Source organism: Mus pahari, chromosome 10 (genome assembly GCF_900095145.1).
Source record: "Mus pahari chromosome 10, PAHARI_EIJ_v1.1, whole genome shotgun sequence".
NCBI lineage: Eukaryota > Metazoa > Chordata > Mammalia > Rodentia > Muridae > Mus > Mus pahari.
The window spans coordinates 51,821,287-51,839,433 of NC_034599.1; the positions used below are offsets into that span (position 1 = coordinate 51,821,287).

Here is an 18,147-nt window from a genome sequence, read left to right on the forward strand (position 1 = left end):
ATATNNTTTTTTTTTTCCGTGCTTTTTTTTTTTTTTTATTATTTTCTTTATTTACATTTCAAATGCTATCCCGAAAGATTCCCATACCCCTCCCCCCACCTCTGTTCCCCTACCCACCCACTCCCACTACTTGGCCCCGGCCTTGCCTTGTGCTAGGTCATAGTCAAAGATGTTAAGATATGGCCGGATGCTATTAGAATGATGGATGCTCATTTGTCTGCAGATTCTTCACTATGCTCAAAGAGACAGGAGGAGGGGCTTCTAAAGACTGATCTCCAGTTTTTTGTGTGTTTGTTTGTTTTTTAGACATTATAAGGAACACAGAATGTTTTTCTTTGCTTCTTCTATTCCCTTCATATCAGAGAAAAACCTTGATATTGTCTAAGGCGGCATATTTGAGAATAGGTCATTTTTCTTTGTACGGCTTCTAATTTTAAAGTTTCTCATGATCTTCTTGTCGCTGTGAACACATTCAGGACATAGCAAATTATCTTCCAATCCTGGTTCTGGGAAAACACAGGCTGGTAACAGGAAGAGAAAATTCATCCTTTGGGGAGTGTCTGGAAACCAGGTCTGCCCAGCATGAAATCGCAGGTGAACCCAACCTTTCCTGTCTGCAGGGCACTGCTTGCCATGGACACCATGGACAATGTGTCATCTGAATCCAATGGTTTGAGGCAGAAAGGCCCCTACCGAAGAGGGAGGAGGATAGAGGTTCACAGACACTGGCTGAGCAGTTCTTACAGCAATTCTTCCCCAGGCTGGCCCCCTGAGAATTTCCAGTGTACCATTCTCCGGCTTCCTACTTTGGCAGCTGCTTGGAAGTCCGATTCCTCTGAAGACTATCTTGGGTTTCTTGGGGACCAACTTCATTCTGGCCTCACAAGATGTGTCGGAAATATAACATTCTTGTTTAAGATATAAATGTCTCCAACGTCTCAAATAAACCTCAACTTTCCTGCCATTCCTATGATAACACCACTCCAAAACATGATGAATAGGAGGCAGGGTGGCCAGAGGAGAGGAGCTTGGTATGGTTCCTGTTGGGTGTTTGATTCCCTCATACCTCACCAGAGAATGGACTGGTGGTTTGTGATCTATGGTTGCAGAAACATTTGATTCTGTAGGATATTCTGTGGTTGGCTCCTCAGTAAATGGGACCAGCGTTAAAACCACACTTTCTTTATCCAGTTCTTCTTAGAATGGTTCTTATTGTAAATCTCATGGTATGACATTTTCAGGCAGGCTTGGGAGAAGATAAAGGCACTCTATTTTTTTTTTTTTAACATTGCAAATGAATTCAGAGATCTGACTGCCTTTAAAAGCACAGACAATAAGATGGCTGGGTGGGATCCTGTCCTGAGATTACTTGCTCTGTTCTACTCTAACTTTGAACTCAAGAATCAAACCAAAAAAAAAAAAAAGGCAGATTTCTGAGTTCGAGGACAGCCTGGTCTACAGAGTGAGTTCCAGGACAGCCAGGGCTATACAGAGAAACCCTGTCTCGAAAAACCAAAAAAAGAAAAAAAGAAAAAAAAAGAAAAAGAAAGAAAGAAAAAGAAAAAAGAAAGAAAGAAAAAAAGAATCTACCTGCCTTTGTAAGCATGAACCACAATAAACTTATCTGGGTGGGATCTTGCCCACAATCACCACGTCCTAACTCTCTTTATCGCTTTTCTTAGTGCCTTTGTTCTTTTAGGTTCTTGAAACCCCTTGTTCAATTCATAGTACATCCTTATATTTTGCATAGTTGAGAAATTATATATTTTTGAACTCATATTTTCAGAGTTCTTTTCCTCAGGCTGAAGGGCTGTTCCAAAGGTCACAGTGTTTACAATTTTTGCTAAGGACATAGGCACACCCTTGCCTCCTGGACTCTGACTGTTTCAGAGTCATTAACCATGGCAGAAAGGACATTCCCCAATAACCTAATCAGGAAGAATATTTCCCGAAGGAGAAACATGAAGAAGTGTGTGTGTGTGTGTGTGTGTGTACACACAAACAAGCCTCACGCCTAACAACCATCAACACTTGTGGAGACCCATGCCCTTCTGGCTCTGGCTCTGTTCCAGGGGTGGGAACCATGTCACTCTGTCCCTTCCATGATCATGCAGCACTCAACAGCCTCCTTATATCCTGAGATTACAGGACCACAGCACTACCCAGCATTTACATGAGTGCAATGGGATCTCAACTCTGGCCCTCAAGATTGAGCCACAAAGCACTTGACTTGTCAAACAAGCTTTCTAGCTGTCTTTTCTTTTCTTACTTGTATTTTTTTGAGATAGGTCTCACTATGCAGTCTTGGCTGTTTTGGAACTTGGTACATAAACCAGACTGTCCTCAAACTCAGAAACCCTCTTGCCTCTACCTCCTGAGTGGTAGGGTTAAGGGCATGTACTACTATGCTGGATCGTTTCTTCCCTTTAATTGGAGCATGTTCACTTTCCTATGAAGACCCTGATTCATACATAAGAGACAACATCCATCTCTTACCCAAGCAGGAGATGGAGTTACATTGTTTAGGAATGATCAAGGAAGCCACACTAAGTGGCAGTATAAGGACACACTGTTGCTATGACTTTAGTAACACAGGAAACAATAATGAGGACCTGTGGAAGGACATAGGTAATAGGCTGGGCAAAGTAAACCTGGGAGTTTTTTTGTGGGTCAGACTAGACTAGAATGATGATCACATATCTGAAAATATTTTCTCAGAAGCTGGGCATGGTGGGGCATGTCTGTAATCCCAGAATTTGGGAGGCCGAGTCAGCATCTCATCGGTAGAAATAAAACAATTGGGCTTAGTAGCATGTGTCTTTAAACCCAGCACTCTGGAAGCAGAAGCGGGTAGTTCTCTGTAAGTTTGAGGTCAGCCTGGTCTACAGATGAATTCAAGGCCACCCAGGACTATGTAGTGAGACCCTGTCTCAAAAGAAACAAACAGTAGTTAAGATGACAGAAAGCAGGCTGGAGAGATGGCTCAGGGGTTAAGAGCACTGACTGCTCTTCCAGAGGTCCTGAGTTCAAATCCCAGCAACCACATGGTGGCTCACAACCATCAGTAGTGAGATCTGATACCTTCTTCTGGGATGTCTGAAGACAGCTACAGTGTACTTACATATAATTGATAAATAAATAAGTAAATAAGTAAATAAATAAATAAATAATGACAGAAAGCAGCATGAGGCATAGGGAGGGGAGTGAGCAGGTCAGTCCAGATGGCCTAATTGCCTCTCAGTTTCAGTCACACAAGTTATATATAATACCTATAACCTTTAGGCAGAGGTGCCACTTAGAAGATAACAGAAACCGGGCGGTGGTGGCACACGCCTTTAATCCCAGCACTTGGGGAGGCAGAGGCAGGTGGATTTCTGAGTTCGAGGCCAGCCTGGTCTACAAAGTGAGTTCCAGGACAGCTAGGACTATACAGAGAAACCCTGTCTCGAAAAAAACAAAAACAAAAACAAAAGAAGAAGATAACAGAAACATAAAGCAGAACTCTTCTGGTTTTTAGAAAGCTTATTTACTGGTTCTTTGTGAATTTCACATCATAAACCACTCATCTCCCTGTACCTTTTGTGTTTATTTACCCTTTGCCCTTGCAACCTTCCCCAAAAGGAAACAAAAAACCAAACCAAACAAACAAAACAAATCTCACCAAGGAAGCTTCAGTGTGTCACGGTGCATCACACAGTGTACCTGTTTTCCACATTTTTTATTTGCTTATGTTCATTGTAAATATTCATTGGTCTGGTAGGACGCCTCTGGCATCGGCTACACCATCAATACTGGGACTGACTCCTCTCAGACATACTGTTGTTGCCATGTGTCTTAGCTTTACTGCTGTGAACAGATACCATGACCATGGCATCGCTTATAAAGGACAACATTTAATTTGAGCTGGCTTACTGGTTCTGAGGTTCGGTCCATCATCATCATAGAAGCATAAACAGCATCTAGGCAGGCATGGGGAAAGAGGAGCTGAGAGTTCTACATCTTGTTCAGAAGGCAAATAAGCGGGGACTGGCTTCCAAGCAGCTAGGAGGAGGATCTCTCAAAGCCCACCCCCCACAGAGACACACTTCCTCCAACAAGGCCACACCTCCTAATAGTGCCACTCCCTGGGCCAAGCATATTCAAACCACCACACCATGTGTCATGGAGATACTGCAGTTTTGGATCTGCAGGACCAACCCCTTCACATGCTCCAGCAATTCATAGCTTGCTTTTCAACATGATAATCTCAGCAAATCATCTTTTGGGGTAGATGAGGAAGGGACACATATTTACACATAGAAAGCATGCGTTGTGGGCTGAAGAAATGACCATTCCACATATCCTGCCAGCCTCACTTACAGGAACACGCCTTCATAACTGATATGGTTGTGTGGCAGGAGGTTACCCCAACAGGTAGGGGCTCAGTAGAAATTCTTCAGGCCTTGGTTCTGCTTCTGTGATTTCAGACAGGAGTTGTTCGCCAGGCTGTTTACCTCTTACAGATGAAGGGGTTAGGACTTGTACTTACACTCTTATTTTCTCATCATCAGTGGGTACCACTAGTCACTGAGGATTGCAAACACACAATCTCCAGACGAACCTGAGTAACACTTTAACCCCAGCATTTGGGAGGCAGAGGTAAATGGATCTCTTTGAGTTTAAGGACAGCCTGGAAAGCTAGTGCCAGAGACATTCTGTCTCAAAAAATAAGACAACCATGGTGGCTTATGCTCACTCATAATCTCATAGTTTTGGATTGAATCTGGTTATATTGTGGCGAATTCATGATTGGCCTTGGCTACCTAAGGAAACTGTGTCAAAAAAGTAAAAGGCAGGGCTGCTTCCAACCCTGATTATTTGTTTGGTACTGTTCAGTACTAGTTGGCCAGGAGAATCCCTCTGCCAGTCCAGTGACAGACCTGATGCTGGCCAAGATGGGACAATTTGTCAACTCTGGGGACCACTGGAACTGAGACATTTGCAGAGTTCTAATCACATTTTTGGCAGAGATAATCCTCTTTTTTTTTTTTTTTTTTTACTTATTAGCATTCCACTCTTCTGACGTTGTGTATGCTTTAAAAAGATTTATTTTATGTATACCAGTGCTCTAGCTGCATGTACACGTGCATGTCAGAAGAGAGCATCAGATCTTATTATAGATGGTTGTGAGCCACCATGTGGGCGATGAGAATTGAATTCATGACCTCTGGAAGAGCAGCCGGTGCTGTTAACTGCTAAGCCATCTTTCCAGAGTTGGAGAGATAGTTCAGCCATTAAAGGATAGGCTCACAACCAAAACTATGAGACAATTCTTTTAAAGGCAGTAACCCCTTTCTCAGGAAACTGACATCTGCAGCTATTGACGGAGCAGACTCTCTTCAGTCACCAAAGACAGAAATCTGGGATTAGACTTGGTGCTGCCAAGATGGCTCAGTGGTTAAGAGCACTTGACTCCTCTTCGAAAGGTCCTGAGTTCAATTTCCAGGAACCACACGGGATCTGAAGCTCTCTTCTGGTGTGTATGAAGACAGAACAATCATATACATAAAATACGTCAATGAATCAATCTTTAAAAACAAAATACAACACTAGACTACAGAATGCGCACTGGACTGCAAGGAAAAGTGTCTTCGCTGGACACGCCTCTCCTTCCGCAATTCTTTCTCCCCGCTCCCCTTTCAAAACAGGAAGTACCAGAGTTGAACGAATGAAAAACCAGGGGCGTGTCTTTAACCAATCTTTTGATTGGTCCAGGGGTCTGGAGGCGGGGTCTTTCTACGTCGAGGCGGAAATTACGCTAGGTTCTCAACGTGTTCTCTTTCTCCGGCATTCTCCATCATGGTGCGGAAGCTCAAGTTCCACGAGCAGAAGCTGCTGAAACAGGTGGACTTCCTAAACTGGGAAGTCACCGACCACAACCTCCACGAACTGCGTGTGCTGCGGCGGTACCGGCTCCAGCGGCGCGAGGAGTACACGCGCTACAACCAGCTGAGCCGTGCGGTGCGCGAGCTGGCGCGACGCCTGCGCGACCTGCCCGAGCGCGACCCATTTCGCGTGCGCGCCTCGGCGGCGCTGTTGGACAAGCTGTACGCTCTGGGCCTGGTGCCCACGCGCGGCTCACTGGAGCTCTGCGACTCGGTGTCAGCCTCGTCCTTCTGCCGCCGCCGCTTGCCTACTTTGCTCCTCAAGCTACGCATGGCGCAGCATCTCCAGGCTGCTGTGGCTTTTGTGGAGCAGGGTCATGTCCGCGTGGGCCCAGACGTGGTCACTGATCCCGCCTTTCTCGTCACTCGCAGCATGGAGGACTTTGTCACCTGGGTGGATTCATCCAAGATCAAGCGGCATGTGTTGGAGTACAATGAGGAGCGCGATGACTTTGATCTAGATGCCTAGCGAGTCTTCTTGTCCTGGCTTCTCAGCAACAGGTCACTGAACCGGGGATGGGGAGAATCGCCCCCGTGTTCTGGGAAATTTTTTTAGAATTTGGACTGACAAGTGACTATGTCTTGAGAGACGGTGGGAAGCAGTTTTGTACCGCACTGGGGATTGCTAGCTTCTTGTGGCTTAAACTTTGTGGTGTAGAAGCAGGAATGTTACCTCTTCCCCCCTTTGCTTTATCATCTTGAAATAGGACTGTCTGGATAGAGAGTTTGAGTTCAGTTTATTTATATCGTTTAAAGAAGTCCTTTCCTAATGCCAATAAATGCCCCACCCACTGTTGTTTAAGTGCACATTTTTGTCTGGTCGTTCTTCTTACCTAGGGTCCTATCTAGCCATATCTATTCATCTTGCTACCTGAAGAGCCTAAGAGTAGGGAAAGGGTTGTAGGCAGAAGGCTTTGGAGCCTCACGGGGAGGTTGCAGGATGTTGTACAAGCTGGGCAGATTTGTCACTTAACCAGTCCTTTTCTCGGAATGAATGTTTTGGCAGAGCTTTTATCCACAAGACTTCCTGTTGATATTCCAGCCCCAGGAAATACCATATTAAAGTCCTGGAGTGTTTGCTTGCCTAAGGAAATGATCGCCCTGTAGTTTGTCCAGCTAGTGGTTAGAAGGGACCCAGGAGGTTCCTAAAAACAGATGTTCTTCAAGGTCTTGGCTTCAGAGTTAAGAACACCGCCCCCCCACTCCACCCCCCCCAAAAAAAACAAGCAAAAGGGCGAGGTAGTGCTGGCACAGCCTTTAATCCCAGCAGTTGGGAAATTAAGGCAGGCAGATCTTTCAGTTCAAGGCCAACCTGGTCTACATGAGGACAACCAGGGCTTTGTAGAGAAACTATCTTAGGAATTAAAAAAAAAAAAAAAAAAAAAAAAAGCTGGGCGTGGTGGCGCACGCCTTTAATCCCAGCACTCAGGAGGCAGAGGCAGGTGTATTTCTGAGTTCGAGGCCAGCCTGGTCTACCAAGTGAGTTCCAGGACAGCCAGGGCTATACAGAAAATCCCTGTCTCAAAAAAAAAAAAAAAAGCATCAAAAAGAAAACCATAAAGCAATAGAACTGGTAAATAGTGCAAGTTTTATCCCAGACAAAATAGAATTCAGAGTCCAGCAGATTAAGGTATTTGTGTGTGGGTTCTTCTCCTTTTTTTGAGACAGGTTTGGTCTGGAACTAGAAGTGATCCTCCTGTCTCAGTCTCTCCACTGCTAGCATAGTGTGCACTGATGAGGCTCAGATTTTACATGCTTCTCTTCCTTGCTAGTGAGCCAGGCAAGATAGCTCAATGGCAAGAGGCCCTTGCTGCTCAGGCTGACAGTGTGAATTTAGTTTTGGAACCCACATGGTCGAAGGAGAGAGCCGACTCTTCCCCATGCATGGTACATTCATACAAACAAAAATTAAAAAAAAAAAGTAAAACTAGGGAAGGTAACATGAAATGACTCCAAATATTAGACACAGGTTTACATGGGTAATATATATTAGCCTATTTAACCCTCCCAACAAGCCCATTTAAATGGGTGGACCAGTTACTCCACACTTTTCAGGTGAGGATGGAAGATAAGTCAGTATTTGATTATGTGATAAATGGATTAAGATAATCCCTTTTAAGAGTGCTAATGCACAGCCAGTCCTTAAAAGGTATGTTGGAGTCTCAGCTTCCAAGTCAGTAGCAACACTAGGCAGTGATTGGTCTCGGCAGGATGCTATAGAAGAAGTTAGACAGAGTATTACGCACTAAGCAGAAACACTGCAAGTGTGGGCTCAGCCAAGGCTGCACAGCCAGAGTGTCTCAAGAAACAAAAGACTGAAGAGATGACTAAGCAGTAAAGAACACTAGCTGTTCTGCCAGAAACTCTAGTTCCAAGGGATCCAATATCCTTCTCCAGCCATGCATATGTATGTAGACATATGCAGGCAAGATACCCATACACCGAGAGAATACGGGACAAAACAAGATCAGTTTGCCAGAAGTGGAATTACAGAAGCCCAAAAGTAGTACATTTAGAGACGTTTCCAGAGCTATGGACTTTGATGGATTAGGTGTTTGTTTTCATTGTTTTACAGCCTGAATGGCACTTCCATCATGGAATTGGTTGTGTGAGGTCTGCAGGCCTACTAAGGTCTGGAGCCCTGCTACACAACTATGGCACAGGGCTTGAGAGAGATCTCCGCAGTTCAGAGCACTTGCTTCCCTTGCAGAGAACCTAGGTTTGATGTCCACTGTCCACATGGTATGTACAACAATGTATAACTCCAGTTCCCAGGATCTAGTGCCTGCTTTTGACCTCTGAGCACCAGTCATGCAGGTGATATACATACATATACTCAGGCAAGCACTCATATACACAAAATGAGAATAAATCTCTTTAAAAAGTAGCTATGGCAACTTGGCTCAGAGTGTTTATTGCTTCTCCTGGCAGCAACAGCCAATCCTTTCTTTTCTCCATGCAGGCTACACAAACACTTATCACTAAGCTATAGCCTAGTTCATTTACTCTTGGTTTTTCGAGATGGAGTTTTTCTGTGTAGCTTTGGCTGTCCTGGAGCTTGCACTGTAGATCATGCTGGCCTCAAACTCAGAGATCTGCCTGCCTCTGCCCCAGAGTGCTGAGATAAAGGCATGTACCATCACTGCCTGACTCCTTTTACTTTTTAAATTATTTGTAGCATCTTACCATTTAGCTGTAGCTGACCTGGACCTCACTGTGTATACTAACCGGTCTTGGATTCAGAGAGTTCCTGCAAGTCTCTTGGGTACTGGGATTAAAGTGTGCATCACCATGCCTAGCTCATTGTTTGTGTTTTTTGGTTTTTGTTTTGTTTTGTTTTGTTTTGTTTTGTTTTGTTTTGTTTTGTTTTGTGGGAGGAGGGGTGGGGTTGAAAGGTAGGAGATGAGACAAGGTCTCAATGTAGCCCTGGCTATCCTGGAGCTCACTTTGTGACCATCCTGGTCTTGAACTCAAGAGACCCACCAGCCCCTGTCTCCTAAATGCTGAGATTAAAGGCAGGTGCTACCACACCCATCTTAATTTTGGCAGCAGGGTCTTTATGTTGTCCAGGCTGGTTTACAGTTCTTGAATCCAAGCAGTGATCCTTCTGCCTCCAGCTTCCTGAGTAGCAGGGACCTCAAGTGTTTATTACCACATTCAGCTCAAAAGGTTTTCTGTTTTGTTCTATTTAGATTTACTGCTGGCCGGTGGTAGAACACACCTTTAATCCCAGCATTTGGGAAGCAGAAGGAGGCTAATCTCTTGAGTTCCAGGCCAGTGTGATCTACCGAACAAGTCCCACGACAACAGGGCTACAGAGAAAACCTGTTTCCAAAAAATGGATTTACTGTTATTGATTGTGTGTCTATGTGAATTATGTGCTTATCGTGAATGCAGGTGGCTGCAGAGGCCAGACGTATTGGATGCCCTGGAACTTGCTGGAGGTACAGCGAATTTCGTATTTTCCTAACATGGGTGCTGGGAATTGAACTCAGGTCCTCTAAAAGACTAGCTACGCCCTTCCTGCTGTGCAGGCTATAGTTTTATCTATAGTTTTTATGTCAATTTGACACAAGCGAGAGTTACTGCGGAGGAGGGAACCTCAATTAAGAAAATGCTTCCGGGTTGGTGAGATGGCTCAGTGGGTAAGAGCACCCAACTGCTCTTCCAAGGGTCAGGAGTTCAAATCCCAGCAACCACATGGCGGCTCATAACCATCTGTAAGACGCCCTCTTCTGCAGTGTCTGAAGACAGCTACAGTGTACTTACATATAATAAATAAATAAATCTTTAAAAAAAAAAAGAAAGAAAGAAAAGAAAATGCTTCCATGAGATTGGGCTGTAGGCAAGCCTGGTTAGGACCTTTTCTTAACTACTGACTGATGTGGGAGGGGGCAGCACATAGTGCATGGGGCCACTCCTGTGCTGGTGGTTCTGGATTTTTATAGAAACAGCAAGCTGAGCAAGCCACGAGGAACAAGCTGTAAGGAACACTCCTCCATGACCTCTGTGTTAGCTCCTGCCTTCAGGTTCATGTTCTGTTTGAGTTCTGGTCCTGACTTCCTTCCATGACGAACAGTGATGTCCAAGTGTAAGCCAAATAAAACCCTTTTTTCTCCAACTTTCTTTCTTCATGGTATTTCATTACAATAGTAATCCTAACTAAGACAATCACTAAACCATCTTTTCAGTTCAAAAGTTTTTAATTTTGATTAACTTAATTTCGATGAGCTTGGTAGTACAGACTTGTATTCCAGGCTATTCAAGATGCTGAGGCAGGAGGCTCTCAGGTTTAAGACCTGTCTGGACTACTGTGTGGGTTCATGGTTAGTTAGCCTGAGTATAACTTAGTGAGAGTGTATCTCAAAATAAAAGGTTAAAAGGGGACTTGAAGGGGGCTGAGGTGTAGTGACAATGTTGGCAGTTTGGTTTCTTTAAAAACACACACACAGAAATATAAGAATAGCCGGGCATGGTGGCACACACCTTTAATCCCAGCACTTGGGAGGCAGAGGCAGGTGGATTTCTGAGTTTGAGGCCAGCCTGGTCTACAAAGGGAGTTCCAGGACAGCCAGGGCTATACAAAAAAAAAAAAAAAGAAAGAAAGAAAAAGAAATATAAGAATATGTTTTCATTTTAATACCAGGTATGGGATATGAGGTTTCTTCTTACTGTCCACAGCAGCTGAATATGGTTTGCCTCATGCTCTGGTTGGGGTGTGATTCTGCCAGCTGCTGATAGTTTCTTCGATTCCGTGATATTTGGAATTGTGGGTGCTAGAAACCCGATAGGTTAGTGGGTTGTTGGCTTTTAAGTAGTCATTTGCAAAGAAGAAAGAAGAAATATATTTTGATGGTGAAGATCAAACTTACCTGAAGGAGTCCGAGGCCTCTAATCTGCAGGAAGTAATCAAACGATAACGTTGCCCCCTTTCCTCTCTACCCTTTTTTTCTATCTAGTGTTAGGAGTTTGAAAGGGTGGGGAAAGGGTAGAGAAGGGTGGAAGAAAGAACCTACAAAATAGCCGAAGTCTAGCTACACTGGGGAGATGGCTTATAGGTTAAGAGCACTTGCTGCTCTGGCAGAGGCCCTTGATTTGATTCCCAGATCATACATCAGGCAGCTCACAGCCCCACGTAACCTCAGCCCTAAGATTCAATGCTCTCCTCCGGCTTCCTTGGATAGCAGGCATGCTTGTGGTGCATATACATATATGTAGGCAAAACATGCACACAAACTAAAAATAAATCTTTATAAACAACAACAGTAACTAGAAATTAGGTCTTGTGATGTAGATCTGTAATCCAAGCTACATGGAAAATTAGCTTGGAAAAAGCTGGGAATTAGAAGGTTAAACCTTCCTAGAGTTGAGTGTAAATCTGTGCTAGCCTGGGTGACTTCATGAGACCCCAAAAGACTGGTTATAAAGGGCCAAGGCTTCCCTTAGATTAAGAATAGAATGGCTCGGCCGGGCGTGGTGGCGCACACCTTTAATCCCAGCACTCGGGAGGCAGAGGCAGGCAGATTTCTGAGTTCGAGGTCAGCCTGGCCTACAAAGTGAGTTCCAGGACAGCCAGGGTGACACAGAGAAACCCTGTCTCGAAAAACAAACAAACAAAAAACCCAAAAAACGAACAAACAAAAAGAATAGAATGGCTCAGCCAGTGAAAAGCACTTGGTTAGAATGTGAGAGTCTTAGGGTTTAGTCCCCAGTATCCCTGAAACAAAAAATGTATACAATGAGAATAGAATTATAAATTCAATATTAACTGGCCTTTCTTGATGACTGAATACATTTAACCTGAAGTCAGCTGACTATTGGAAAGGAGGAAGAAAAATGGGATGTGCTGTATACAACAATCTCAGAGCTCCAGAAATGAAGTATCAAAGGTCATCCACTACTTGTGGCGTTCCTGGCCAGCCTACATTGCACGAGACTTTCAAAACTCTATCCTTACCCTTTACCCTCCCTAGAAAAGGAAGACAAAGCCAGGTGAATTCCATTGAACACACCAATAAAAGATGTTATAGACTCATAGTCCAGTTATTCAGGAGACCGAGGCAGGAGTGTCCAGTAAACTGCCTTCATATCCATCTTCAGGGTCTTGACATGAAGTTCAAGCTTAAATAAAAGGTGAAAATTAAGCCAAAGGACTCTTGGGTAAGGTGACCTCTAATTGGGACAGTTATCCAGGAGACAGTTTCTTCCTGTGGCTGGCATGAGGCTTCAGCTTTTTCCTTCTCCCAGCGTGTATTCCTGGAGAAATTCCAATTGCCAATGGCCAGAGATATATCTGTCCCTTCACCTTCCAGGACTTGTATCTGCCCCTCTCTGCTTGGTTGTGGCTTTGCCTTGAGAATTCAGATGTCTGTCCCATCTTGGGTTCTGACAGTTGGGTTCTGAATGCTCTGTTTCAGCATTCATTCACTCTGGCCTGGTGGTATTTTCTTTTCTTTATTGCTTTTTTGAGACATGGTCCCACTATGTAGTTCTAATTGTCCTGGACCTTACCAGGCTTCCCTTAAACTCATAGAGATTGCTTGCCTTTGCCTCCCAAGGGCTGGGAGTAAAGACATGTGCCAAAATGCTCAGCTGGTATTTCCCTCCTTTGATTACGAACCACTGTTCCAACTCTAAATCCTAAGGTTTAGGTTCCTGAGTGGGGATTTTTCAAAGTAGGAATTCTGGGTCTACCCCAGAGATCAAGGTAGAGGATGTTAAGGCCTGGGAATCGCCACACAAACCATTCAGACACCAATCTCGGTTAAAAAGGGCTGATTTACTGAATACCTCTCCCCCCAGGACTGATGTATCTGGGACTTGGCTCAGACTCAGGTTCTGAATGCCATGACCATGAATATTTTCCAGGGTCAGTTTATATAGAGAAAAGAAACTATAGTGAGCACATACACATGTGTGGGGAAGGTTGTAGGGTGGTCTGCCCTCCAGTGTTTTTAATAGTTTAGAAAACAGTTCAAGCTGTCCTCTACCTTGCTTGACTCTAGTGGAGGCTACAGTTGGGGAATTTCCAAGAACAATAATAATAATAAACCTCAAAATATATGGTTGGCCTTGCTCTGAGCCAGACTATTTTTCTGTGTCTGTAGTCAAGCTGCTGACTTCCTTAGCAACATGAAATGCTTGTAGGCATGAAACAAAAGGGTTACAGCAAAGCCAGGGGCGATTTTAAGGTAGGGAGGAGGCTTCAACAGGGGAACCAGTCTTCAACAGTAGATTCAAGTTACAGATGTGAATTCTGTCCACATGACCTTGATAACTTGCCAGATGGGAATCATTGACGTAGTTTAGGGTTGGGGTCACTTGGGTCATCTCAAGCTGGCAGGTGATTTTAACCGTTAGTCTAACTTGCTCCCTTACCCCCCAGTATAAGACAGGGTCGGTCAGGCTCACTTGAAATGCAAAGTATGGAATAGGAAAGGGATGTAACTCTTATGATAGGCTCTAGGCTACATATTATAGATTTCCCCAATCTTATAAATGTCAAAGCTGAAGCTAGGTGTAGTAGCATCCACTTGTAATCCCAGCTATTGGGATGTGGAGGCAGGAAGGCTGCTCAGAGTTTGAGGTCAGCATAAGCTACAGAGCTAGAACCTGTGGTAAAGCTGGGTGGGTCCAAGCACTTTCAGCTAGTTAGAATTGTTCTTTGTTAAGTTTGTTTTTTTTTAAAGGATATATATATGCAGATGCTCTATCTGCATGTACACTTGCATGCCAGAAGAGGGCACCAGATCCCATTATAGATGGTTGAGAACTCAGTCATTCAGAAAATTGGTCAGTTCCCATAGGTACTGGCAGTATGGGTGAGTGGCACCTTGGTGCTGTAAGTTTACATACATTCTCACAATTACATACTGACACACACATCCATACTTACATATGCACATGGAGCAAAAGACCAAGCATTGGTGCAGAAAGAACTCACTCATTCTGGATAAAAAATGCGCTCCAATCGTTATTACACAGAGAAAGAAAAGGCTTCTACCCTTTTTTGTTTGTTTGTTTGTTTGTTTTGTTTGTTTGTTTTTTTCGAGACAGGGTTTCTCTGTATAGCCCTGGCTGTCCTGGAACTCACTCTGTAGACCAGGCTGGCCTGAACTCAGAAATCTGCCTGCCTCTGCCTCCCGAGTGCTGGGATTAAAGGCATGTGCCACCACGCCCGACTTTTTTATTTTTATTTTTATTCTTTTGAGCTTCTACCCTTTTAATGCTAAATGAATTAAACCCATGTTTGTAGGGAAAAAGCTTTGTTTCTTTTAATAAGCCTAAACCCGCCTTGTCCTTACCATGGGACCTGTTCTGTCCATGGTAAGGAGAAGCCTGCCTGCTCTCTGTGACATCTTCTTTTTTCCTCTTTCCCACTGCATTCTGCACATTGCTCTCTTAGTATTTTATATTACCTATAATTTCTAAATCATTCCACTCTGCATTCTCCCTCTAATCTAAAAAGTCTTCTGTCTAAAAACTTCTCCTCAGCTCAGTTCCTCTCTCAGCTCAGTTCTTCTCACCTCTGTTCCTCTCACCTCAGTCCCTCAGTCCTGACTCTTTGTCCTTAGACCTTAAACATCTTTCAGAATATATGCTCATATGTTAAAAAAGTAACCAAAAGTTCACATAGAAAATCAAATCATAAATTGAAATAGAAGTTGACAACAGATTGTTTACATGCATATCCATTAGGAGTAATAATCTAGCTAAACATCTATCACTTGTCTCAGCTCCACAGGTTCACCGAAGGTTTAAAACCACAACTAAGTTATAAGTGAAGTTTTGTATAGATAAACCCAGTCAATATTTTATCTTCTGTCCTAGCACCTATAATAAATCGTTAATTCCCTTTTTATAACCTCTGGTTAATTGTTTTACAACTTTTTGGAATGTAGGAGAAAGTCTGGTTACCATCTAAGAGCAATTAACTGGTAACACTAGGGAGACTGGCAGAGTTCTCATTACAGTTTTGACTATCAGAAAAGGTCCTAATAGCAGTCCTATTATAAAAGAGTTTAATAGTCACAGATAATAATTTTAGGAATTCTTACAGGATCATCATTAAGACTTAAGTCATCTATTTGTCTATATAGCATCACTACAAGATAGTACAACTTCGTGGACCTGCAGAGATCTGCTCCAAAGGGGTGTGCTACTACTTAGTGATTGTTATATATGTTTAATAATAACAGGAGAAGCATATTAATAGCAGGAATCTTTCCTAAAATGAGTCCCTTACAGCCTTGCTTAATAAGGGCTCACCTGTCACAGATTATGTAATAATCCGAAGCAGGCCACTTCAGGATGATCAACTGCTAGTTATTAGTTTGTCCCATTATGATTCCTGACAACCCTGGCCAAATTACTCCCCCACCCCACCCACAGGGCTCCTAGCTTTCCGGGAACTCTGCAGACCAGGCTGTCCTTTAACTTAGAGATCTGCCTTTCTCTGCCTCTTAAATGCTGGTATAAAAGGCATGCGCTAGCACTACCAGCCAGTCCTGCTTTCACCCCCTGATGTTCGATTACAGGGTGGTGCCACTGCAAGTTTAGCGCGTGCTATACAAACACATTGCTGAGCAATATCCCTAGCCAAACCTTGGTTCATTGGGGTGTTAGAAGCAACGCATCTGGCTCACATTATATGCATTAAGCAGCAAGTCCTGTTTTCATTTTACATCCTAGCAGTCTTACCCTGCAGACACGATGTATGGGCTTGCTTAGGGTTGGCGGCTTGGTCCACTCATTTAGCCACTTTCACACCGGACTAAGTGCCGCATTCAAATGCTGAACGCTACCTATCAGGAATCGAGCCAGGTCCCTTTCCGCATCGTGTTAGAAAGGAGAATAGAGGGCTGGGGAGATGGTCAGCGGTTAAGAGCACTGGCTGCTCTTCCAGAGGTCCTGAGTTCAAATCCCAGCAACCACATGGTGGCTCACCACCATCCATAATTGAGATCTGATGCCTTCTTCTGAGGTGTCTGAAGACAGCTACAGTGTACTTACATATAATAAAGAAATAAATCCTCTTAAAAAAAAAAAGAAAGGAGAATAGGGAAGGAACGTTTATTAGTTCGAAACTTGAAAGTCATTCAGAAAATCGCACAAGCAAGACAAAAGGGCTGTCAGTGCAACTCTCGAGTTTGGGCAGACCCGGGGAGGTGGCGGCAGACCCGGGGAGGTGGCGGCCATGAAGTCACGGTTTTGTCAGTGAAAGGATCCGGGGCAAGTTTGCAATCAGTACTGTTTGCAATCAGTACTGAAGCCTCCGTACCGCGGACAATCTCGCTAGAATCCCGAACAAATCCTAAACCAAATCTGGAAGCCCCTCCCTGGCGAGAAGAGCCGCGCAGCTCAGGGCGGAAGTAATGGCCTACGGCGACTCAACTCCCGCGATGCACCAAGGTAGGCGGAGGCGGAAGTTCTCGTGCAAGCTTGAGGGGGCGTGCCTAGCTCCGCTAAGGCACCTAATTGGTCATTCGGCGTAGGCACTGGCGGCGTGCGCGAGTGGTGCCGTGGTGCGGTAAGTCTGGCCCTGTCTACTTCGGCGTTCTCTCTCAGCCGCAAGCTCTAACTTCTTCTGATGGACCCAGGACTCCGGCTTCGCAGCCGTTACCTGGGGAGGCGGGCCAGTCTTGGGGATCTCGGACTTGGCCATATTTTTGTCGTTGTATTCCAGGCAGTCCGGCCCAAACTCATGAGGAACATTAATATGTGGCAGGGAGAATTCTGTAACTGAAAGACGACTCCATTGCTAGAAAGACAGTGGCGGGGAGGGCGGCAGAGTTCACGGACGCGTGGGAGCATCTGTAGGGCTGGAGAAGAAGCTTGGGTGGGCCGGACACTTAGGAGTTAGTTCACTTCTTTCCTCGGCCTCCTGTCTTGCTGCCATTGCAGGTATATGCCACGTAGGATACCGTTAGGGTCCTTTTCAATGGCATACTATTCAGGATGCCTTGAGGGGGAAGCTCAGTAATTATCCACTGAATTCTCCCAGTTATATTACAAACACTCCGATGCACACCTTAAATTCACACTGATAAATAGTCTTTTTAAACAAATTTCCTTAGAATGTATTCTTAGCCGGGCGTGGTGGTGCACGCCTTTAATCTCAGCACTCAGAAGGCAGGCAGATCTCTACGAGTTCGAGGCCAGCCTGGTCTACGAGGCCTACAAGGTCTACAAGGAGAGTTCCAGGACAGCTAGGGATGTTACACAGAAAACCTGTCCCGAAAAAACAAAACAAAACAGAAAAAAAAAAAAAGTATTTTTAAAGTCTTAGGATATAGGAATGCAGTTTTCTTCTTTTTGGGTTTCAGACCCAAGGCTTGGTGCAAATATGGTGCATACTTGGAAAGTACTTTACCAACTGAGGTATAACACCATCCTTTATTCTTCTATTTGTTTATTTTCCTTCATCATGTATGCATATGTGTATGTATGTTTTGCCTACATGTATGCATACCACATGAGTGCTGTGCTGGGAAGAAAGTCAGAAGAAGTTTCCAGTTCCCTGGAATTGGTTTACAGGTGGTCGTGAATCACCATGTGGAACCCAGGTCCTCTGGAAGAGCAACCAGTACTCTTTTTTTTTTTTTTTTTTTTTTTAAAGATTTATTTATTTATTTATTATAACAGAAGAGGGCGTCAGATCTTGTTACTGATGGTTATGAGCCACCATGTGGTTGCTGGGATTTGAACTCCGGACCTTCGGAAG

General features: G+C 44.2%; 2 protein-coding genes and 1 pseudogene across 3 annotated transcripts in view; 2 read left to right on the plus strand and 1 right to left on the minus strand.

The window, feature by feature from the left end:
• Positions 1–381: 381 nt before the first annotated feature.
• LOC110327266 lies at positions 382–1,235 on the minus strand (annotated as a pseudogene).
• Positions 1,236–5,819: 4,584 nt separating this feature from the next.
• Imp3 (IMP U3 small nucleolar ribonucleoprotein 3) lies at positions 5,820–6,731 on the plus strand. The gene has a single exon (XM_021207489.1). The coding sequence runs from the start codon at positions 5,839–5,841 to the stop codon at positions 6,391–6,393; it is 555 nt and encodes a 184-aa protein (XP_021063148.1). The 5' UTR covers positions 5,820–5,838; the 3' UTR covers positions 6,394–6,731.
• A 10,184-nt stretch (positions 6,732–16,915) lies between these two features.
• The window catches only part of Snupn (snurportin 1), a 32,479-nt gene continuing 31,247 nt past the window's right edge, over positions 16,916–18,147 (plus strand). Inside the window, exon 1 of one of the 2 annotated variants that reach the window (XM_021207097.1) lies at positions 16,916–16,953. The gene's annotated coding sequence lies outside the window, so the exon portion shown is untranslated. The remainder of the gene's footprint in view (positions 16,954–18,147) is intronic. The other variant, XM_029543320.1, reaches the window with a different exon arrangement.